Below are 23,382 nucleotides of genomic sequence, written 5' to 3'. Positions count from 1 at the left end.
AATTGTTGTATAATAAATGAGCTAACATCCATGCAGACAAGCTTTGTCCCAAAGTTTCTTCCCACATGGCTGTTTTAATTTTATTTTTTTTAAAAAAATAATTTTAATTTAGAAAAAAAAAAATCTTTCTTAGAAGTGTTTATGCAAGAATTTGATAAAAGAACTTACATAATAACTAAAAGCATTTAAATGCTAAAGAAAACTGCTGCTGTTTAATTTGACCGTTATAAAAACACTACTGTTCTAAACAAATTGAAAATTTTGTTTGTGATATGAAAATTAAAGAAATTTTTCAATTTGACTGTCCAAATTGTAGTCGTTTGTACTATTTGATTTGAATATCCTAATATGCATGCATCATCTTACATATATAGTATGATTACTGAAGATGTAAGACACGTATAATGATAATTATTAATAATATGAAGATGATGATAACTCAATATTCGAAGTATTTAATGATCATCATCCCATATTTTATTTCATTTTACTTACAAAGAAGTTTTCATAGTAGACAAATTCACTCTCAACTTCAGACATATTTGATCAAGCATTTGACCTCAACAATAATTAAAACTATATTCTATTTAAAGTAATATATTTATCAACATTATGTAATTGTTTTATTTTAATATTATGTCATGTATTTCCACTCCTTTTATGATATAATATTGTAAGTTTGTCATATTTTTAACTTATTTTTATAAAACATTAAAAGAGTCTAATTTATATGAATTAATTAAAATGATTGAATTACTATTTTAATTTCATATCAAATTAAATGAAAATTTAAAAATATAAAAATATGATTACGTTTGAATTGTTTAACCATTAGAGAAAAAATGAATTACTTAAATGAAACAGGGCATTGATGACCCCAAAGTAAAATAAGATATTCATGTTAAGTAATCTTAATATTTGCAAATTTGGATTATTTTCTCAACAAGTAATAGCCATTGCAGATAAGCTTCAAATTAGTAATTGAAATTGCGTAATGGGAATTTTACTCTAAAGAAAATTGATGATAATGCTAAAACGGAGGGAGAGTAAAATGAATAGAAAATAAATTATAAGTACAAAGTAGAAAAGGAAATAGGAGAATTGAAACGAAAACAAACTTGTATTGTAGAAACTATGATTCTTTAAATGTTATATTAATAAGGATCATAACAGGCACAATTAAATTTGATTTTTTAATACTTGTTAAATTTAATGTGATTTGATTTGAGAGTTTGATTAAAAAAATGCGATGTGTGTTTAGAAAGTAATTAGAGAGTAAAATAAGGAGTAATTTAAAGAATAGTTAAAGAGTAAAATAGTGGGCAACTTAGAAAATGATTAAAAAGTGAATATTAAAAGAAGATATAGCAAATGTTATTATTATAGTTAAAGATTATAGATAAAAACAAATAACCGTTGAAAAGCTTCAATTGAATCCATTTAGATAATTTAGTAATGATGGGAGAAAAGATTTTCACAATAAGAAAAACCATTGTTCCGAATGGTTGGAAACTGTCCGTAATTCGTGCCAAAACAATTTCTGTAAGAAAGTTGACATGAATCTTTTGGTTAGAAACATGAATTCATTGTCTTTTTTTCCCATAGAAATAATTCATCAGTCTCAAAATTTCATAATAATTCATCACTATCTCAAAATTTCATCTTTAATTAATCTAGTTTGGTCGAAAAGTAAATAAAATCTAACTAAATATTACTTTCATTAAAAAATAAATTTAGAAACAGCGTCAGAAAGATTCAACTCGAGTTCAGAACCTGTGCCAATCTCTTGTAATTGTGTATCCAATTCCACTCTGGGATCGTGATTTTTCACAGTTAAGAATAAGCAAGTGGTAATAATTTCAACCCTTTTTAACGAAATTGATGTAAGTTTTAATCAACTACTAGTACGGTTGTCACATTTGGTTAACTTAAAACGGTCTCCAGTTTAGATATTTGGTTAGCTTTAAATATTATTCATGACCACTAATTTTTCTCCATTATTGTCAGCTTGGTAATGTTTTTGTGACTGAATTTGTGGTTTAGAAGGTGTAATTGGCATGTGAGCGCAAAAGCATGCAAAATATTCTTGGATGTTCACCCACTGAAAGCTTACCATCAACAATCGTCAACTGTAGAATCATAAGAGCCAACATCAAATCACACATTTTTGGGTCTTTTTTTTTTTCTTTTTATTCATTAAACTTTCTCCCCTCATTTTACAGAGTAGGAGAAGAAACAAACTGTCTCGGTAAACTAAAAAGATCTTTCCCTTCAAAGGGAGAACCCCAGTCCCGGGAACCAGTAGATGTCTCAGCAGAAGCTACTCCACCATCTTGCAGTCCAGGCATGGGAACAATACTCCTATTTGAGGGAACGGGTCTCGATGATGATTGAGCAACGACTCCTGAAGCATTTGAGTCATACATCTGAGAATTACTCTTTGAAAATGGTGAAAATCCTAGCCATAAACCGTTTGACCTTGGTGAAGCTAAACTTCTATCCAAGGACCAGTCTATGTTAGTATAATCAAACTGCATTGACCCTCCAGTGCTCCAGTCAACTGGAGAGGTTTCCCCTGATTGGCCGGCTGATCCTAGTCTGGAAAAGAGGCCTAGAGAAGTAGCAGCAGCAAGAGTTGGAGCTGCACCTGCTCTATTCCAATTGCTATTCCCTTGGCAGGTTGCTTGGTGATCTACTGAATTGCTACTGCCACCCACAAACTGTTGTTGAGGTTGATACTGAAGTTGGTGGTACCTTTGATTAGAACTGAGGTAGTTTGGACTGGGGCTTCTAGTGTTCGGAGCATGAGATAAAAAACCATTAGATCTCACAGCATCTGGACCGTTAGTTGGATACCAACTAGCAGCTATTCCAGGAGGCGATGAACTCATACTTGTGGCTGGGACTTGCTTTGCATTTACAGTTTGGGGCCGCTGCATCATGATTAACGGTTCCCTAGATGCTACAGGTTGAAGGTTCTTAAACTCACCTCCAACAGGCACATATCGTGCTTCAGACTTAGCAGGTGGGGCTAACATTTGCAACGGTGATGCCAGGGAATAAGAAACAGAAGAATTAGATCCTGAACTTGACCACTTTTTATCAGCTGATACAGTAGCCTGTTGGGGCTTTGCCCATTCCGACTTTGGTTGGATTCTCTTTAGAGGTTGCATATTTCTATTACTGGAATCTGAAGGTACTCCAATCGTTATTGCAGCCTTTGTATAGTTAAATTCCTTATCATCTTTTTTGGGTTGATTTGGTAAAGGTACAGGTTTTGTTTGTGGCCTTGAGCTCTGATTTGCAACTCCTGACTGCTTAGCATTGTTATTGATAGGAGGATCACCTGTTTCCTCAGGCTTTGGTGGTGGATCAAGTTTCAACTCTCTCAAGGTTTCAGCAGCCTTATCAAGATCACCGTCACAGTTAACAACTGCTCTTTCAACCTCCTGTTTCGAGCAATCATACCTGGTTACCATGTCTGTAATCTGAACCAGCTCATCTGATATGTCAATTTTCAAATTGCTCCTATATATGTTTGTATCCTTGTTACCATCTGCTTCTTCACCACCTTCAAACAGCCATGCTACTGATTCCTCAACCCTACCTTCGTTCAATATCAGTGCCATTGTTGCTCTTTCATGAGAAAAGCCCATAGCAACAAGCTGCTGAGAAAGTGCCTCAAGTTTCCTCGACATAAGATAACCAGTACACCGCTCATGCAATTCCTGTGCTCTCCTTTCTTTCTGCCGCTGATGCTTCCTCTCATTTTTCTGGCGGATTTTCTCTCGCTTGTCATTGTCAGCTCCTGGTACTGATGATTCTGATCGAGCAGGGGCATTAGAACTTTTCTCTTTATGTTCTTCGGACTCACCAGACCAACTACCATTGTTAGAAACAGAATCATACTCGGCACCAGCAACCACTGAGTTGACAGGATGCTCATCTGTCTCATCTATGTTCCGAAAACGACCATTAGCATGTATAGGTGAGGTAGGTGTTGGTGAAATGTCCAGTGTATGGAATGTTCCCAATAAGGGGTTATATGCACTGGCTGGAACACCAGCCACTGCATTACCAGATCCTGTAGGCTTTGCAGCAGCTTTCTGGGCTTCCTTGCTAGCTTTTTTGTCTTTAGACTTGGATCGAGATGCAGGAGACATCGTTGTGAGACAATAGCCCTGTAACATTTAAGAAAAAGTTATTGTGCATTGCTTTACAACTGACTACCAAATCAATACAGGATAACATGCACCAACAAAGACAAACAAAAACTCTCATTCCCCCCCAAACTAAAAATCTCTTCATATAAGGCACATCTTGTGTATAGATCCTTTGACAAATGAGTAGCCACTTACAAGTAAAACACTAGACACTACTAAGGGGAAAACAAAACATATGAACAGAGGCAAAAAGAGAAAGTGAAGAAGCCAAAACAATAAGGGCATGTTTTAGAAAAAAAACTTTAAGGAATATGGAGAGAGGGCGGGGAAGGATTTCCTGTTCGTAAAATATGTATTTTGTGAACAGAATATAATCAACAATAGTTTCTTTCACCAACTGTTCCTAACTTCATCTATGTGAGTACACCAACAGAAATTTATACATTACACCTCTGAGAAAACAGCTAGATCTCTCTGCACAGGCATTACTAGTTTTTCACACATGTATTGGAAAGACAATACCGAGACTACACAGCCATGTATCATTTTCCCCAGAGTTCAGCCATTCAATCACGCCCAAAATTTTAAACAATTAACTGTAAGGCAAAACACCACAATTCTATGTTCTCCTGTCTTCCATTTCAGCATTAATCAACACAGCAAACAAAAAAAATCTTCTAAGAATACACTCAGACGCAAGTACACACCAAAGCTTGTAGTCTAACTGAAACAAAACCCTCAAGACTCTCCTAAATTTCCACAGATCATCCCACCCCTAACAAGAATTCAAATTCGGAGAAGCAACCATGACCCTACAATTCCCTATTAAACTGATATGTAATACCTATCCAAACACCAAAAAATTTCCATTTCCTGGCAAAACCAAACATGTTGCCAAGAGTTGGGCACTCAACACGAAGAAACGTATAATCACAGCAAACTCAAAATAAAAAAAACTGCAACCAAGGTCAAACGAACAAGTATCAGCATGAGTCTCACGCTATTCCCTTTCGAGGATCCACTGTATCCACACTTCACAATCCAAACAGACGAGAAATTCCCAAATCCCGCGGACGCAAAAATGCGGAATCTGAATTACCCAATTCCGTGATTGCACGAAGCTCGAAACTAAAACGCGGCTACTCGCCCACGACAAACAAGGCAGCAGAGGATCGCAGCTGCAGTTCGATATTGAAAGAGAGAAAAGTGAAGAAAAAAAAAAGTATACGAAGAGAAAGAAGAACCAACCTAGGGTTTCGGAGGTGAGAGCGTTGCTGTTAATGGTAACGATAACGACGAGGAAGATGGAAGATCAACGTTGAATGGCGAAATGGTTAGAGAGAGGATGGAGACAGAGAAAAGGGAGATAGGTTTTTCGAGGCTCAAACTGAATTTGGCAGAATTAGGGTTTTGAAGAAACAGAGATCTGAAAATTGATAAAACGAACAAAATTATTTTAAAAAAACTAAATAAGAGGGGAATAAAATAAATAAACATGAACTGTATTTATAATTATTACCTAAATTCTACATTTTTTAACTCCTTGTAATAATAGATCTCTTAACTACCTTGTAACAAGTTTGACAAGTTGAATTTAGACACTTATTTATTTATTTTTAAATTCAAACTCTAACTTAACCTATACAAGACTTAGTAGTTTACTCTATTTATTCTATTGAAAAAAGACAAATTAAAAAATTGTATATTAGAATTTAAGTAATTAAATATTTTTCGACACAATAACCATATAATAATGATTGGACAGAAATTTTTGCTCACAAGATTAATTATAAAAGTATTATTAATTTTATTACCCTTAATGTCTTTTAACTAAAAAAACCAAATCATTAGTAATAATATTTTTTTAAAATACTTACACAATAAACTAAATAAGTTAGTTATTTTATTTATTTATTTATTGAGAAATTGCGAAACACGCATGTAATAAGGTTGCGTGTATTTATTTTTGTATAATATTATTTTATTTTTACAATTTATTTTTATATATATATTATTTCTTTATTGTTGTAAAGTAATATGTTTTATATGTACAACGAATGAAAACAAAATAATAATTTTAAGGAATTAAAAATTTAAAATGATTTAAGGATAAAATATAAATATAAAATATTCATATAAATATTAATAAGTGATTTTGCAATTTAAATACTAAAATTTTAACATAAACAATAATAACTAATGTTAAATTCCAATGTTGTGTTTTACCCAACTATGTTTGGTAGGTGAAGTCAATGCATGAGAGGTTCTCTATAGAATAAGTTAATACATGAGAAGTCTTCAAAGAGAAACAAATTGGAGATTAGTTTGAGATTAACATAAGTTAGAGAATTTTTATGACTTAGTATTAGATGGACTTTTTAACTAATAAAAGTTTTTTCCACCTTTTTGGCCTATGTGGGTTTCTTCCTAACCTAAACAATTCCTTACACTTTTTTTCCAATTTTTTTAATGAAGAATTATGCAAATTGCTTTTAGAATGAGAAATTTTAAAAATAACACCCTCATCTCTCACTAATATATAAGGTGGAATCAATCCTTTATATGAAAAAATCATGATGATTGGTTACTATGTGTCATGTAAAACATTTGGTGATAAAAAAAACACTTTATATTAGCCTCTACCAAGACAAGTTTTTAGTCAATAGAAGAAATATTAACTACATTATATTGATATGAAAAGAAATGGGAATTTGATGCCAATCAAGATTGACATGAAAAGGAATATGACTTATACTTTGTGCAAGAAATGGGAATGGATATTGGTTTGGGAACATATATCATCCACTTATATAAAGGTGAGGCTTTTGATGAATTTATGCCTTTCTAGAAATCAAATTTTCCTTACTCTTTGTCTTTTGAAACATTTCATCATCTAATAAATCATATAAATGGAGTATACAAATTTTTCAAAGAGTATATAAATGGAGTATAATAGGCTTCTATCTGGTATGTTTTTAGAATTCTTTATGAATAAGTATGTTGTTACTTGAAGTATCAGCCTAGATCAAATGTTAAGTTGTATAATGATACCTAAGATGAAAACTTTTATTTTAAAAAAATATTGTCAAAGATCCACTTATTTAAAAATATTATGTGAATTATTGTAACTTTTTTTAATATATTCTGTTTAATTTATAAAAGTAAAAAAAATGTATCTTACATATTTTCTCTTCCACCCAACTTTAAGAGGTTTAAAACATCTTTTTTATAATTTATTATAGATTAATTTTAAAGGTTAAAATTATAGATCATATGAAATTACATGTAAAACTCCTAATTTTATGTGAAAAAGTGTGAAGCAAGTTGATCATTTAAATTGATCAATTCACATAGTCCATATGAATAAAAAATGTGACAGACCTATGAATTGTTAAATATGTTTAAATATTTTTATTTATTATTTTACTAATATTATATGTTTACAACTACAACTTTAAATTCTATTTAATACTTTGCATTACTATAGGTATATTTTAGTATATTTTTTAATAAATAATAAATTATTAGTCTTTAATTTTTTTAATTGTTACATCTATCAATTTTTTTATAAAATATTTAAATTTAGTATTAAAAAATTATAAAATATTTTAAGATTTTTTTTTAAATTTTTTAATTATTTTATGGGCAAGTTTTGCAGTGGGACTCATATTTAAAAGATCAATGCAAAATGAGTCAAGAGCTTAATAGTCATTATTTTCAAGCCTAATTAAAATAAATATTTGGTCATTATTTAAAATTTAATAAACTTAAATAGTATAGCGTTATAAAGTATCTAGATCAAGCGGGAATTTGAAGAGCCAAAGACATTTTAATCTAAAAAAAAAATGATAAAATAAAAATTAGCGAATTAAATTGAAAGGTCCATGACAGAATTTATTTGCAAATCATTGACAATGTAAAAAGAAAAAGGATTGCAAGAAAGTCAATCCTTAACAAAAAAGGTCACGGTATTTTACAGACATAAATTTTAATATAAACAAATCAAAAAAATTTAACAGTAATATGAGAAAAATAAATAAATAAAAATCTAATTATGCATGTTATTATGCTATTTACTGGAAAATATTAATTATTGGCTTAATATTCCCATATCTAACATAAAAAATGCATGTAAAGGGTACTAAACATTTTTTAATATAAATTATATTATAATAAAAATCTAATTGGTTATTTTTTCCCATTATTTAATTATTTTATTCAATTTTTTCTCTCTACTAATAAACAGTTTACTGGAAATTTTCAATTTTTAAAATACTATAACGTGATCTTTTCAAGATTTAATTAAAATTATAGTTTAAAATTATAATAAATATTTTACATTGTAAAGCGAAGTTATTTGAAATTCTTGATAATTTATAAAAGATATTATAATTCTGTTTAGGAATAAAAAAGGAAATAGTAGATTTAAAAAAGACCAATAAAAACGTTCTGTGTGAGAAAACATCTGTTTAAAATAAATATTAAAAATACATTAAAAAATATTAAGATAAGTATTCTAATTTAAATCTATAGAAAGTTAGGTAAAGGTTGAGATTAGAAAGAAAATAAAATTAGTTTTTTAGAATAGAAAGGAACGGTGAATATTAGAAGTTTGAAACAGTGTGAACCGTAGAAGACTCCTCAATTAGCGCTTCGTGGGAGGGGGGAACACTCCAAACACAAACATACGACAAAACAACAATAAAAATATAGTGTTTTTCCCACTTTGTTTCTTCGTCTTCTTCAACGTTAATTTTGTTTTCCTTCCACTTTGTAAAATGTAAAGTGGGGTTTGGTCTTTTTCTCCAACCGTTTTTTTTTTTTCACAACATGAGGAAGAAACTGGACACTCGTTTCCCTGCGGTGAGTTATCTCTTTCCCTTTGTTTCTCCATTTTGAAAAGTTGTTTTCATTTTATGTTTGCTATTTTTATGTTGTCTTTAGGCTGGTTTTGTTGTGGTTGGTTTTTGGGTAACATGGGAGATGTGTTTCTCTTGGTTTTGATGTTCTGTGGTTTATGTTTTGATGTGGCTACATGTTTTGTATTGTCACGCAGGCTTTGGAATTGTTTTGGCCTTGAATTGTTATTATGTTAATGAATTATTTTTTAAAGAGAATGTTTTGCTGGTGAATATTGTTTTAGGAACTGTGCCCATTGGACGTTAGTTATTTTGGATGAAATAAGTTTTCTGACCGAAAGACAGATAAACACAAGCACCTATCGTGCAAGTTTGTCCTTTCAACCATATTTTTTCTATCTGAAAGTCTCGATTCCGAGACATCTTAAGGAATCCAAGCCTAGTTCTACTAGAGGCAACTATTTGGTGAATTTTGATGTAGTGCAATGTATTCAATGAGAAAGAAAAAATTGCTTTGAAGGTGTGATTGCTGCACATCTTAATTCTTCTTTATTATTACTGTCTTAACTGAGATTTCCTGGTGTAGTTTCTTTTTCGTTTTATTGGCTACCTACTTTGGAAATGGTTGTTGCCCTTGTAAAACATGATTTGGTTGTGGAATATCGTTTACCGATTTTGGGATGTAAAACTTTATCTTTATTTTGGCACTGCTTTAGGTCATATTTTGTGTATTGGAAACTAGGACAGAATGTTGGCAGTAGTACTTATTCCCTTCTAACCTATTTCCAAATTTGGTATTATGTCGATTTAGAAAAATTCCCTGAATTTGGTCCCCCTCAAGCAATGGTATTTTTTTGAAGGGATTGTTTATTCCTTTGTTAAAATCACTGCTTCTAAGTATTCTCCATACCACTATAAATTTTGAGGATTGCATAAATATCACATATCAGTATCACACATTCTTAAACAGACAACATCGTCATCAATAACAACAGAAGGCTTTTCCCACTAGTTGTGGTGGAATATATGAATCAAACATAGCTACAATGTCCTATTATAAGTCGTCATGTCCATATTAAATCATTTAAATACAAATATAGTGTTTCTTGATCTCTCCCTTTTTCCACCTATGGGACTACCCTCCATCTTATGTGCTTTATTTATTTCGATTCTATAGCTTTGCTTCACACATACCTAAACCTTATTCATGTGGGAGACAGACACGAGGGTCTTCTGTGGCCCACCTTGTGTTCTTACACTACTTTTGACCCCGTTGTACGTATTTTTGACTGATCAATTATATGCAATACTTGCTTAACTTTTGTACTATTACTCTTTTCTTCTTTTAGGAAGGTAGTGGTGGAATTTGAGCATTGGTTACTTCTGGTGGGGTAGGACAAACAGTTTTTTTTTTTCCGTTAAACAACTTATTTATTTAATTTCTTTTAGTTGAAAATTTTGCTCTTCATTCGTAGTGGTGGAATTTCCTTAATTGTATTAAACTGAATTCTCTTCTATCTTCCAGTCATTTTAGTAATAACTGTGTTATCTTATAGAATTGGTATTTGACAGGCCAGGATTAAGAAAATTATGCAAGCTGATGAGGATGTAGGGAAGATTGCAATGGCTGTGCCACTTTTAGTTTGTAAGGATTTTTTCATGCATATTCTATTTTTTTTGTCTCCCTCAATCATGATTTATTTTCGTGCTTTTGGGAGTTTTTAATGAATAATCTCTGATTTATGATGATTCATGTTTATGCGTTGCAGCTAAAGCACTAGAGTTATTTCTACAAGATTTATGTGATCGAACATATGAGATAACTTTGAGGAGGGGAGCAAAGACTATGAATGCTTTTCATTTGTAAGTGAAATTCCTATTTCGTCTTTATTTGTTTAAATTTGTCTTTGTCATTTCTTTACTAAGTAGTTACACCTTTTATTCAAGCCTGCACGTTTCTTTGATTTGGAAGGAGGGTGTGGGAGGGTTGATGTACTTATAAGAACATCACATCATATCTACAATAATAATGATAATATGCTCTGTCTCATTATTATTTCTTAGGATTCTTCTACGTATTTCATATTCCATTATGTTTGACCTTAAATTCCTTTCTTCTGTCTAAGATAATTAGGCATATTAATGACATTTGCTGAAGAAAATTTTGGGATGGTCTTGCTTTTGGAAGCCGTGAGTGTAGTGTTGACCTTCTCTTTCTGTTTTTTAAAAGGTCAAGTTACTTGCATCCTTTGCCTTTGCAGAAAACAGTGTGTGCAGACTTTTAATGTCTTTGACTTTCTGAAAGATATTGTCAGTAAGGTTCCTGATTTAGGTGGTTCTGTTGCAAATGGTGATGATCATACTGTCAAGAGGAGGTGTGCTCTGGTCAATACTCTTGTTAGTTGGAACTAGTTTCAGTATGCTGAATTTTTTCTATTTTATATTAGGAAAGTTGCTGAAGATGATAATGATAGCCACGAGGAGCCCAAGAGAAGTAACAGGGTAATATATCAATCAACTGTATTCTATTACTTCATCAGATGTTAGCATAAATTTTTCTTGGGTGATTAGTTTTTGCTGAGTAATTATATATTGTTCCTCATACTGTGAACCTTTTGCTGGTTACAAAAGAATTTACTAATTAGGCAAGTTTACTAGTGGCTTTTGAATGCAATTATGAATGAATTATGCTACTACCTTTAGTCTTTAAAACTATTTGGAAAGTTATGGTGAAAAGTGTTGTTGTAATTCTGCAAACTATAGAATTGGCGCTAGCACCTTATGTGGAAGTTCTAGCTAAGAGACGCAGCATTCTAAAGAACAGCTGTTTGATGTTAAATGTTATCTGAATAATGATTTTTTTTCATGATTTGAGCAGGCAGAGCCTGGACATACCGGTGGCAGAGGAAGGGGAAGGGGCAGAGGTAGGGGTCGTGGCCGTGGAATTAGAAATGTAGATCAAGAGATGAGTTCACATGCCAAGTGTGAGGAAGATTCTGATGCATTGAAGCAAAATGAAAAGCAGACTCAAAGCAATGAAAGCATGGAGCATGTGTCATCACCTGAAGAAGTTAAGCAGACTCTTCCGGTGAGCAAGCCGGCTCAAGTGTCCATTCGAAATTTTGACTTAAACATGGACCCAGATGAGAATATGGATTTGGTAGCATCACCAACTCCTGTCCCATCTAGTTCATCTGCAAAATCAATATCAGAAGAGAAGCATGATGAATACCCTGGGTGGTCCTTGTCTGATATGGAAAAAATGACCATTGATCCCATTCAACTAGCTAACATAAATGGAAGGATTGATGAAGATGAAGAGGATTATGATGAAGATGAAGAGGATTATGATGAAGAATTGTAAATACTCCTGTATTGGTTTAATGATGATTTCTCATATAGGCCAGTCACTAGAAAGCTCTAATGGGTAACTAGAGTAGATTTTTTAGAAGTAGTGTTAGGCAGATACTTAGTAGTTAGGAAGATTAGGAGGGATGATAGGGCATTGATTACTCTCCATACAATCTTTGTTTAGACCAAAAGTGGAGATATAGATTCTTACAATTAGAAATAGTCAAGGTATTGTAATTTGAGAAATTTTAATCTAGTGTAGGTATTGCCTGTGGTAGGCACCACATTAAGATTTTTGATGTATCACGGCTTATAATAAGGAGTGCCTCTCTTAGGCAGTGCCTTCTTAAAGTATTTTATTTTTTATGATTTTGTTCTCTTAATCTCATCGTAGCATAAGTCAAGGATCTATAAAGAGTTATTATTATGTACATAAGAACATAATCGGGGAGTGACTTGTTGATGGAAAACGGTGACATTTCTGTAACGTAGTGTTGTAATTACTTGAATATAATTAGAACCTGCGAAACACGAGAAAAGTGGAGTTGATGCAATAATGGTTTTGCTTACAAGTAAATGGTCCTACAAAATACATGGAGATGCATCGTGCACATTTCAATTTGAATGGGAAGTCTGTGATCCTAAAGGACTTGAATCTGCAGTTTTGTAGCAAACAAACCGGCAAAGCTTTGAGGTAAGATAAGCATTTTTAATAATCTCAATTTTAAACACAAACTTTATTTTTTCACAAATGTATTATACAATGTGGTGGAGACAACCACCATCCAATAATTAAGACAGACAAAAATAGGAAAACACACCAAATGGTAGGTGCATAAGTAATAAGTTACTCCAGTTTGACACGATAGTATCTAGACCAAATGAAGTCGAAGACGCTAAATTGAAAGAGAAGAAACAAAAGTAATGGGAAAACCCCCATTGAAGCCACTACATAAGAAACCCACTTGGTTTTTTGATGAAAAATCAGAAAGGATGCTGCAGTAAAAGCTACAACCATAGCAGCAACGGAGATGATTAGTAACACACGTCCCAAAGTCAAGCTGGGATGTATTGATATGACAAATTCACTTTGTGAGAATCTTGAAGAAGTGAAATTTGACAAGAAAGAGAGTATGGACGCTGAAGAAGTGAATAATGCGACTGCATTTGTTAAGATGAAGACAATGAACCAGGCATTGTTCTTGTCACCTGGAACAGTGAGAACAGCAGCAAATGCTACGGTAGCAACAAGTATTGCCACAAGCATCCCATAGTTCGCCATATCTTTGGCTTCACCTTTAATCTCTTCAGATAACTGCTTGTGTTCATCATAAAATACATCAATTGGTCTCTTCCCCTCCTTGTTTCTCACACTCCTTAATTCACGAGGAACGTTTCTCTCCACTTTCTGTTTATCAACAAAAAGTAGGTGTAAAGATTTCTCAACTGATGTCATACAATACTACATATTTATATAGTGATAAAGAGGTAGGGCGCAGAGAGTGATGACAAAGAATTCACCTTGAACCATGCAAGCTCTCTTTGCATTTGCAAGTTTGCTCTTAAACCAGAGAATGATCGGAATTGAGGTGGGTGATGAGCAGCCATGTGTAGAACGTTGTTAGCTTCATTGTCCACTGCTCTTACCAAATGCTCTTTCCCACAATTTAAACAGTGAAGAAAGCTATCAAAATGTCTATATAGAACAAGCAAATGCAGTAGATTCCGTCCAGTTTTGGGTTCCTTTATGGTCATGACAGGTTCACGACTCTTATCAAGAAGGTATTTCGTACCCTTAACGTTTCCTGATTTTATTGAATCAAACAACACTGCCGAGGGTTCAGTAATCAACTTCACAAACTTGTCGTTTTTCAATTTTCTAACTTCAAGCCATAGCTTCTTCAACAATTCCATACCCATTGATATTGATCCTCCTGCATCATTTTCGCCCTCTATTTTCAATTCTGGATTAAGTTCAAACCACAGCTTCTTTAACAATTCCTGACTCACTGATGTTGATCCTCCAGTATAAAGGTCGCTCCCTAATTTCATGTTCCAAGAAATTATCCACACGAAAAGAAAGAAAAAAGTTCAATTAAAAACTGATAACTTATGAAAACAACATCTAATTATAACACTAATATTAACGATGTGTTAAACGCAGAGGAGAGAGAGAAAGAAGAGATGTGGAAACATGCAAATATACGTAATAGTATCCTAACTGTCTAACATCCCCCTTTAAACTTATGGAGGTGGAGATCTAACCATAAGTTTAGTTCTGAAAGCAGTGAACGAAGATTTGGAGATGAGTTTTGTCAGAATATCAGCTACTTGAAACCGTGCCGGTAGATGAACGAGACTAACGTGCTGCTGTTGAACATGATCCCTGACAAAGTGGAGATCAAGTTCAAAATGCTTTGTGCGTGAGTGCATAACAGGATTTGCATTGAGCAGGACAACACCGAGATTATCTGAAAAGAGCTGGGGTTTAGTATAGGGTATGTGGAGTTCATGGAGTAAGGATTGTAACCAGAGAACCTCAGTAAGCACATCAGCAATGCTTCTATATTCGGCTTCCGTACTGCTTCGAGAAACTACATGTTGCTTATGAGAGGACCAAGCAACCAGGTTGGAGCCAAGATATACACAATATCCTGTGGTAGATTTCCGATCATCCATATCACTTCCCCAATCAGCATCACTAAACGCAAGGATGGTGGAAGAAGAGTTGTGTTTAATGAGGAGCCCATGCGAGGATATTCCCGCAAGATATCTGAGTATTCGTTTCACAGCTTTCCAATGGTGGTCTTGAGGATTGTGCATGAACTGGCAGACTTCGTTGACGGCGAATGCAAGTTCGGGACGAGTGATAAGGATGTATTGCAGAGTGCCGACAACGGAGCGGTATAAGGTTGGGTCAGTCATTGCAGAGGACGCGTCCTGTTGAAGCTGAAGAGTGGACTGCATGGGTGTTGGAAGAGGATTAGCCGAGAGCATATTTGTACGCCGAAGAAGGTCAATAATGTATTTGCTTTGACACAACAATAGATCTCCATTTTGGGAGCGAGTTACTTCAATGCCCAGAAAGTAGTGGATAGGGCCGAGGTCCTTCAACGCAAAGCATTCACTGAGTTGGGAGATGAGGGTGGTGACTTCGTGTTTTGATGATCCTGTGATGATGATATCGTCAACATAGATTAAAACATATATTGTATATGAAGGCATAAATTTGACAAATAAAGATGTATCACTTTTGGTTGCATGAAAATCCAAAGATTGGAGAGTGGAACTTAGCTTTTGGAACCAGGATCGTGGAGCTTGCTTTAACCCATAAAGAGCTTTTTGAAGTTTGCGCACACAAGGTTAGGAGATGCGGACTCAAAACCTGGTGGTTGCTTCATGTAGACATCTTCTTGAAGATCACCACTTAGAAATGCATTATTCACATCTATTTGATGAATGGGCCAAGCAAAGGTGACAGCATGTGAGAGAACAACCCGGATAGTGGATGGCTTGACAACGGGACTGTATGTTTCATTATAATCATACCCTGCAATTTGAGTAAAACCTTGTGCAACCAGACGTGCTTTATGACGTTGTAGAGAGCCATCAGCATTGTATTTATTCTTAAAAAGGCATTTGCATCCAACTGGTTTGGCATCAGGAGGAAGAGATGTGAGGGTCCAAGTTTTATTGCGTAAGAGGACATTATATTCATCATGCATGGCTTGTAACCAAGGGGGGGAAGAGAGGGCCTCATGAACAGTGGTAGGAATGGAGGAATGAATATTAGTGTGAAAAAGTTTTGGTTTGAATATGCCAGCTTTAGATCTAGTTACCATAGGATGATTATTGATGGGATTGGTGGCAGGGGTAGAAGGAGAAGTAGGTGAAAAAGTAGAAGGAGAAGAAGGATGGGTAGGGGACAAAGGAAAAGTAGGTAAGGTGTGAGGTGGATGAACAGGAGAGGGTGCAGGTGGCTGAAAAATGGTTGGCGAAGGGGTATTAGGGGTAGTATTTGGAGAATGAGTTATATCAGAAGTAGGTAAGGTGTGAGGTGGATGAACAAGAGAGGGTGCAGATGGTTGAAGAATGGTTAGCGCAGGGGTATTAGAGGTGGTATTCGTAGGATGGGTTATAGCAAGGGTAGTGAAATTGTACTCAGAAAGAGTGTAAGGAAACAATTGTTCATTAAAAATAACATGTCGAGATACGTAAGTCTTACCATTTGATGAAAGACACAAATAACCTTTATTGTGTAAGCTGTATCCAAGGAATAAGCAGCATTCAGATCGAAAATCAAGTTTATGCTTATGGTACGGGCGAAGAAGAGGGAAGCAAGCACAACCAAACATTTTAAGAAAAGAATAATCAGGTTTATTTTTAAAAAAGCATTTCATGTGGTGATTTGTTTGAAAGAACATAAGAGGGGAGGGCATTGATAATGTGCATGGCAGTAGTAAAAGCTTCTCCCCAAAACTGAATTGGAAGAGTAGCAGCCGCAAGTAAAGTTAAACCCATTTCAGTGATATGACGATGTTTTCGTTCAATGGTTCCATTTTGTTCATGTGTGTGTGTGGACAAATGAGACGGTGATGAATACCAAGAGTATGTGTGATGTTCTTAAAACAGAGGAATTCTTTGGCATTATCAGTTTGGATGGCTTTGAGTGTGTGACCAGTTTGTGTTTCAGCAAAGTTTTTAAACCGTGTAAAAGCAGTAAGAGCTTGAGACTTATGATGTAGAAGAAAAAGCCAAGTATATTTGGTATATGCATCCATAAAAGATATGTAGTACCTTGTACCATTTTATGCACACACTGGGGAAGGACCCCAAATATCAATGTATACAAGAGCAAGAGGTACAGTGTAGGGAGTGGTAGATTTAGAAAAAGGCAGTTGATGAGCTTTACCACACATGCAAGCATTACAAAACTGTGTTTGAGGTTTATAAGCAACATTACATGTTCGTAAGATATGTTTAACAACATCAAAATTGCAGTGACCTAATCTATTGTGCCAGAGTTGCAAAGTAGGAAGCGTAGGTTTATAAGCAGCATGATTAACAGTATAAGCGTGAGTGTCATGTGAGGGAGGGAACACATAGAGACCTTCCTTAACAGTGCCTTGGAGTAAAGTCTGATATGTGTCCTGGTGTTTAACATAGCAAGCATTAGCAGAAAATTCAAAATAGACATTGTTATCTTTTGCGAATTGAGCTACACTGATAAGGTTTTTAGTTATATGGGGAACATGCAGGAGATTGCGAGAACAAACATGGTATTTGTGTGAGGAACAATATAATGTGCAGAACCTGTATGCATAATTTTCATACCTTGATTATTACCTAGTTTGAGAGTTTCAGGTCCATGATGGCTTTGTTTGGTTGTGAAAAGGTTGGAATCATGCGTGACGTGGTGCGTGGCACCACTGTCAGGGTACCATAATGGATCTTCAAGAGTGGAGGGAGCTCCAAGAATGGAAGGAGCAGGATCGGAATGAATCGGAGGTGTATATGCAGTGATATTGGCATTGAAAGAGCTTGAGGAAGAAGGTTCATACCTGTGCCAACACATATCTGCTGTATGGCCAGATTTATGACAGATTTGACAATGCTGTTTTTGCGATTGCCAAGAACCAGATTGAGATGAAACAGGACGCGCAAATGTGCGAGATCCTGCAAACCGATGATGAGAACGACCACCACGGATGACTGCATGAGTGGGCTTTTGTTTGAAAGACTTATTGGGAGACCACGTAGTGACAGTGTGATTGGCTTAGACAATCAAGGATAGAGCTAGCCGATGTTTGTCGAAACGTTCTTCTTGGGCAAGGAGAAGAGCTTCAATCTCATCCACATTGTAAGGATCATTGCGGGAAATAATAGAGGTAATGAACCCATCATAATCTTCAAGAAGGCCATCAAGAATAGCATCCACATGTTCTGTGGTAGATACAGGTGCACCAACAGCTGCTAATGAGTCCACCGTCTTTTTGATATCAAGAATGTATTTAGAAACGGAGCGATCTTTTTTTGACATCGAAGAGTTGCAGACATCGAAGCGAGAAGCCAGGAAACCACAAGTTGATCTTGTTGTTGATGATGGAGATAAGCGGGGTTGGGAATCTGTTTTTGTTCCGCATTGAGAAGATATCGAGAAGGGACAGACTCACCTGTTAAGAAATGCATGAAGTTCAGACCGCGTAGCATAGCGAGCACTTGGTGTTTCCAAACAAGAAAATTGTCATCGTCGAGCTTCAATGATATGGGAGTGTGGAAATGATGGAGTTGAAGCAATGACGGGACAATGGTAGAGGATGAGGATGAAGAAGAAGAGGAGGCACTCGAGGCCATGAGAGATAGAAAAAAAAATTGGCTCTGATACCATGTTAAACGCAGAGGAGAGAGAGAAAGAAGAGATGTGGAAACATGAGAGAGAAACTAATTCATGTATTAAAACTGCCTGCATTTACAGAGTGTTATGCATATATATAACAAATATACGTTACAGTATCCTAATTGTCTAACACGATGTGAAAATATAGATGCATAAATTTCCAAATAAGAATCCAAAGGATATGCTATCAGATATAAAGATAAAAACTCGTTTAACAAAAAAAGAAGAAGAAGCTGAACCCTTGAAAGCTTACGTAGAATTTCTGAAGGCTTTCGCGCCAGCATATGCAATGCTGTTAGCTTCTCTTCATCTCTAGCAGTGGTCAATTGAAGGGGATATTTTTTAAATAATTTCATGGCCACATCTGAAATGCACAAGTCAAATAGCGATGGTGAACAAGACATATGTACAAAGAAGAGTAGAAGACTCCAACAACAACATATATATCAGTAATATCTAAAAATAGAAGCATTTTGAAAATCATTAGATTGGTTGAATTAGTTTGTAAAAGATGATAACATAACAAGTAATGAAAGAGAAGTAGATGATGTTACCAAACATGTTGTTGCTAACGGTGGTAAAGAAGAGTTTTTGAATATCCTGGTAATCCATGTTGTCAAGCTGAATCTGAGAGGTGAAATCATGCACCATTTTGTGTTGGCCAGTTAAAGCAGCCAAGTGAACTGGGAGCATCCCATCTGATTTTCTTATTAGCTGGTCTTGTGGGCTCAAAAGCTGAACACATTTTTCCACAAAAGTAGTGCTCCTTGAAACTACTGCTATATGAAGAAGTGTGTCGCCTCTATCAGTCAATGGCTTGCGTACAATATTAAGATCACTTTGAAACTTGTCCGAGACCCACCAATCCGCGCGTGCACACATTTGGAAATAATCTGCAATCCTTTCAAACTTAATTTAATCATTCTAATTAATTCTCACCATTACCAAATAACCCATCAAGATTTGTAACTTACCGTCATCTTCCTCTCCGGAGTTCATCAAGTCATCTGGTATCGTAACGGTATACTCATGTGAAGAATCTTCCACATCGCCATCGCTCATCTTCTAACCAAAATCACCCAATTAATTACACATACAACATATTAAGGACACAACTTAGTAAAGAACCATAAGTTTCTTCACGTTGCTTTCTTATTATATATATTTACATTCAGTCTAATATAATTTAACAGATTTCTTTCTTACATATATTATTAAGGTGAAGCTTTAATTTTGACGGGAGAATAAAAAAACTTATTTCTACGAGGAACACATTTTTTTGCTATATTTTATTTAGAATGCCCATCAAAATAATTATACTTAATGTAAAACAATTTACTATATTTTTAGAGTTCTTTTCATAAAAAATAACATTTTTAACATGGAGAGCATTTTTTTTTTGTATGTTTTTGGATTATTTTAAAAAGCATGTGATTAATTATAATATATTCTATGAAATTTAATGCTTATATGTTAAATTGCTCATTTAGTTCTTGTAATCTCAAAACCAATCTTAACACTAAAAAAAAAACATTAAATATAAATAATTTTAGAGAAAAAAAATAATTAGTTAATTGACTATTTTAGAGACTAAAAGAATTTTTAATTTTTTAATTAATTTTTAAATTGATATCTAATTAGCTATCAAGATTTTCACTACTAAATTTAAAGTCACATAATTGGTAATTAAAACTTTGATAATTAGATTCCAATTTAGAAACTATTTAAGAATAAAAGAAACTAATTTAGAAACCAATTTTTTTTAGTTTCTAAAATGATTTCTAACAACTAATTATTTTTTGTCTATACAATTGGTTCTATTTAATAATTTTCTTTTAGTGTAATTTCTAATGTCTACACTTTAAATTATTCATTTTAATTTTGATTTATGGACAAAAAACATAATTATTATGTTAGAAAATTAAAAAGATAGATTTTTTTTAAATCATTTTTTTAATATTTTATAATTTTAATTTCTAAAACAAAAAATAGTTTAGTTAATAAACATGAAATGTTTTAAAGTTTGTAGGGGGAAGGTGATGACAGAGGCCTATAAGAGGAGGCATAATAGTAGAAGGTAAAGAGTAGAGAGAATAAAGAAGAAGAAGTGAAAGTGATGAGAAGTTTACGAGTGGTGATCCTTGAAGGAAGATAGATGTGTACTGTTGATAAGAGAGACCTCTTTCTACTCACAAAACTTTTCTACCACTGTTATAAGGGAAAGGCATAGAGGGTTTAAACAGAAGGCATAGCAGAAGCTAAAAAATATATAGAGAAGAAAGTGAGAATTGAATTTACCTGGGAAAATGAAGTGGCAAGTAGAGTGTGGTGACTGTTGTAGGCGATGACAGAAGCTAATAACGCAGTTGAAGCTAAAAATATATATAGAATCAAGAAGATAACTGTGGGAAGCCAATGGTGATTATGGTAGCAACTTATTGATGCTTCAGTTCTGATATGATGGAGAATGAAGAGTGAACACCACTCTTATATTCTCTTCTATTTAGAGATCTCTTTCTACTCACAAAACTTCTGTTCTTGTTTCAACTTTTGCCTTTCTTTCTATTTTTGCACAAATACTTTTTTTTCTGTATTTTGGTGGGCCATAGGGTTATTTTCTGGAATAAAAATGATCTTTTCAAAATATATCAAAGTTGAAAAATTAATAATAAGATGTTTGGAAAAGAAAATGAGTGGTAAAACAAGTAGGAAATTTAACTGTATGTGTTAATTCCTTTATATTTTTATTTTTCTGATATGAAAGGTGCTGTGTTAATTTTTGTGATTCAAAAGTAAAGGGAAGAAAAGCGAAGGAGAATTAGATTCCAAAGAACATAATGAACTGGAACTTTCCCAACGTTTATGACCATCTATTTCTCATGTGGGTGTGAATTAATGAAAGTTGATTATTTATTTGCAACATTTTATATAAGGGTTGGGAGACTCAAAAAAAAGTGTATTTCTTTATTTATTGTTCATAAAATAAGATTTACAATGCTACCGTAATCTTCTTGAAAAAAGGTTTTGTTAAATCTCATTAAATAAACCTCTTGTTATTTGTTCTTGTAGAGATGACTTCAACTTGATGTAATGACTAAAACAAATGTATGTATCGAGTGAGGCGTTTTTTTTATGTATAGAGGAAGGGTATATGTTGTTTTACTTGGAAACAATTATATAATTTCTGAATATTTTTCTGCATAAGAGTTAAAGATTTTGATTCAACTTTGATATTATGGATTAAAAGGAGAATATAAGCCGAGAAAGGAAGAATGTTGATAGAAATTACAAATACTCACTTTCATCTTTAACTTATATGTTTTTAATTGGGTTTCTAGGTCTCATTAAAGTCATATTATATTCATAATTTCTTTGAAAATTGTAAAATTAGAGTTTAAGTTTAAAGCCTATTTAAATATAAGGTCTAATTCGGTTGAAAATAAGGCCAAAGATCATTTCACAACTTTTAGTTTATCTTTTTTTTAATTTATTTTTATTTTTTTTTATTCTTCTATTATGCAATACAAGAAAAATAAATTTTAAGGAAAGTTATTTAGCTGGAGATTGATGAATTGATTTAATTAATTGAAGTTTTTTTTAATTAATGGAGGTTCATGTACTAAACTTTAAGTTTAAAAATAAATTAGTTTAAAAATTTCCATCTGTTAAAAATTAGTTTAATATATGTTTTGTATGATTGTGACAATAAAAAAATACAACAATATTAGTAACTGATTGTGACAATAAGCAATGTTGAAACTCGCAATGACAATAATAGTAGTGGTAGTGGTCTCTCTTGTTGCTACCATAATGATTGAGGAAATTGTAAATAAATATGTTTTATTAGTATTAGTATTATTTTTAATTTATATTAATATAAAGTTTCATACTCTCTTTTGATTTGTTTTAGGATTCTCTTGTTCACTAGAGAACTTAGGATTATTTACATTGTGTGGTTGAGATTGTTGCTAATATTGGATAATTTGGACACCTTGGACGTGTTTGTACTATTGGATATAATGTGAACATTTGTTCAATTTTTGAAGTCTCATCTTAACACAATTCCCATTCCTTCGCTACACTTAGTCAGGAGTATCTATATCAACTAAGGCAACAAATAAAGGAGGTATAACTCAAGAGCTTACACAAAACTTAATGCAGGAGTTTGACAAGCAATTGGAGACCTTACAACTCTCGCAACAACCAACTTCTATAATACAACATGACTTGAATCTCGTTCTCAAAATCAACACTAAAGAGAGTTATGCAGTTATAAATCCATTGAAGGATGACGTTGGCTCAACTATCCAACATGGGTTGTACACCGATTGTGATTCTTCCCTTCGATTGATGACTCTCGGGAGGTGCTATGAAGGGGCCACCATCTTACCCATTGTGCCTTTCCCCTCTCATATGGTAAAGGTTTTGGTGGAGAAGGTTATGGTGATGTTGCAGTTTATGTGCCAATATCAGAGGTTGTTATTGTAGCACATACACTACGGACCTTCATTGCCTAGCCTAGACATCTCGTTAGACTTACATCAAAGCCTTTAGTATATCTCTGCACTAATATCCTTACATTTATATGAAATATGTGATATACTAGAAAATG

General features: G+C 33.7%; 3 protein-coding genes across 12 annotated transcripts; 1 reads left to right on the top strand and 2 right to left on the bottom strand.

Moving 5' to 3' along the window:
* Positions 1 to 2,164: 2,164 nt before the first annotated feature.
* LOC137823817 (uncharacterized) lies at positions 2,165 to 5,629 on the bottom strand. Of its 3 annotated transcripts, none has more exons than XM_068629097.2 (2): positions 5,163 to 5,629; positions 2,165 to 4,181 (listed from the first exon to the last, which is right to left on the bottom strand). In XM_068629097.2, the coding sequence occupies exon 2, from the start codon at positions 4,161 to 4,163 to the stop codon at positions 2,217 to 2,219; it is 1,947 nt and encodes a 648-aa protein (XP_068485198.1). In that variant the 5' UTR covers positions 4,164 to 4,181; positions 5,163 to 5,629; the 3' UTR covers positions 2,165 to 2,216. The 3 variants fall into 3 exon arrangements, with proteins under 3 accessions (XP_068485198.1, XP_068485199.1, XP_068485197.1); XM_068629098.2 differs by having other exon boundaries at positions 5,412 to 5,621; XM_068629096.2 differs by having other exon boundaries at positions 5,142 to 5,601.
* Positions 5,630 to 8,777: 3,148 nt separating this feature from the next.
* LOC137826264 (uncharacterized) lies at positions 8,778 to 12,727 on the top strand. 6 transcript variants are annotated; one of them, XM_068632164.2, is made up of 6 exons: positions 8,778 to 9,026; positions 10,595 to 10,667; positions 10,792 to 10,885; positions 11,284 to 11,397; positions 11,470 to 11,524; positions 11,901 to 12,727. In XM_068632164.2, exons 1-6 carry the CDS (start codon positions 8,994 to 8,996, stop codon positions 12,384 to 12,386), a joined length of 855 nt encoding a protein of 284 aa, XP_068488265.2. In that variant the 5' UTR covers positions 8,778 to 8,993; the 3' UTR covers positions 12,387 to 12,727. The 6 variants fall into 6 exon arrangements, with proteins under 6 accessions (XP_068488265.2, XP_090150650.1, XP_090150649.1 ...); XM_090294524.1 differs by having other exon boundaries at positions 8,839 to 9,026; positions 11,475 to 11,524; XM_090294523.1 differs by having other exon boundaries at positions 8,909 to 9,026; positions 11,253 to 11,397.
* Positions 12,728 to 13,095: 368 nt separating this feature from the next.
* Positions 13,096 to 21,243, bottom strand: LOC137826749 (uncharacterized). 3 transcript variants are annotated; one of them, XM_068632885.2, is made up of 7 exons: positions 21,069 to 21,243; positions 20,900 to 20,978; positions 19,745 to 19,835; positions 19,325 to 19,663; positions 19,024 to 19,134; positions 13,895 to 14,415; positions 13,096 to 13,781 (listed from the first exon to the last, which is right to left on the bottom strand). In XM_068632885.2, the coding sequence occupies exons 3-7, from the start codon at positions 19,830 to 19,832 to the stop codon at positions 13,221 to 13,223; spliced, it is 1,620 nt and encodes a 539-aa protein (XP_068488986.1). In that variant the 5' UTR covers positions 19,833 to 19,835; positions 20,900 to 20,978; positions 21,069 to 21,243; the 3' UTR covers positions 13,096 to 13,220. The 3 variants fall into 3 exon arrangements, with proteins under 3 accessions (XP_068488986.1, XP_068488983.1, XP_090149508.1); XM_068632882.2 differs by having other exon boundaries at positions 19,745 to 19,832; XM_090293382.1 differs by lacking the exons at positions 19,024 to 19,134; positions 19,325 to 19,663; positions 19,745 to 19,835; positions 20,900 to 20,978; positions 21,069 to 21,243 and adding an exon at positions 14,639 to 14,779.
* Between the last annotated feature and the right edge of the window lie 2,139 nt (positions 21,244 to 23,382).

This window comes from Phaseolus vulgaris, chromosome 8 (assembly GCF_051622355.1).
Source record: "Phaseolus vulgaris cultivar YP4 chromosome 8, ASM5162235v1, whole genome shotgun sequence".
Lineage (NCBI taxonomy): Eukaryota > Viridiplantae > Streptophyta > Magnoliopsida > Fabales > Fabaceae > Phaseolus > Phaseolus vulgaris.
Note: the sequence above shows the minus strand (reverse complement) of the source record. Positions and strands in the feature narration are given on the sequence as shown.

Excerpts from the sequence above, each read along its gene's own strand:
- LOC137826264 (XM_068632164.2), top strand. The coding sequence starts at position 8,994 with ATGAGGAAGAAACTGGACACTCGTTTCCCTGCG. Across the intron at positions 9,027-10,594 it reads TGGACACTCGTTTCCCTGCG|GCCAGGATTAAGAAAATTAT; the intron begins GTGAGTTATCTC and ends GGTATTTGACAG. Across the intron at positions 10,886-11,283 it reads ACTATGAATGCTTTTCATTT|AAAACAGTGTGTGCAGACTT; the intron begins GTAAGTGAAATT and ends TTGCCTTTGCAG.
- LOC137826749 (XM_068632885.2), bottom strand. The coding sequence starts at position 19,832 with ATGAGCGATGGCGATGTGGAAGATTCTTCACATGAGTATACCGTTACG. Across the intron at positions 14,416-19,023 it reads AAAGCCTTCAGAAATTCTAC|GGAGCGACCTTTATACTGGA; the intron begins GTAAGCTTTCAA and ends ACATGAAATTAG. Across the intron at positions 13,782-13,894 it reads GAGAGCTTGCATGGTTCAAG|AAAGTGGAGAGAAACGTTCC; the intron begins GTGAATTCTTTG and ends GTTGATAAACAG.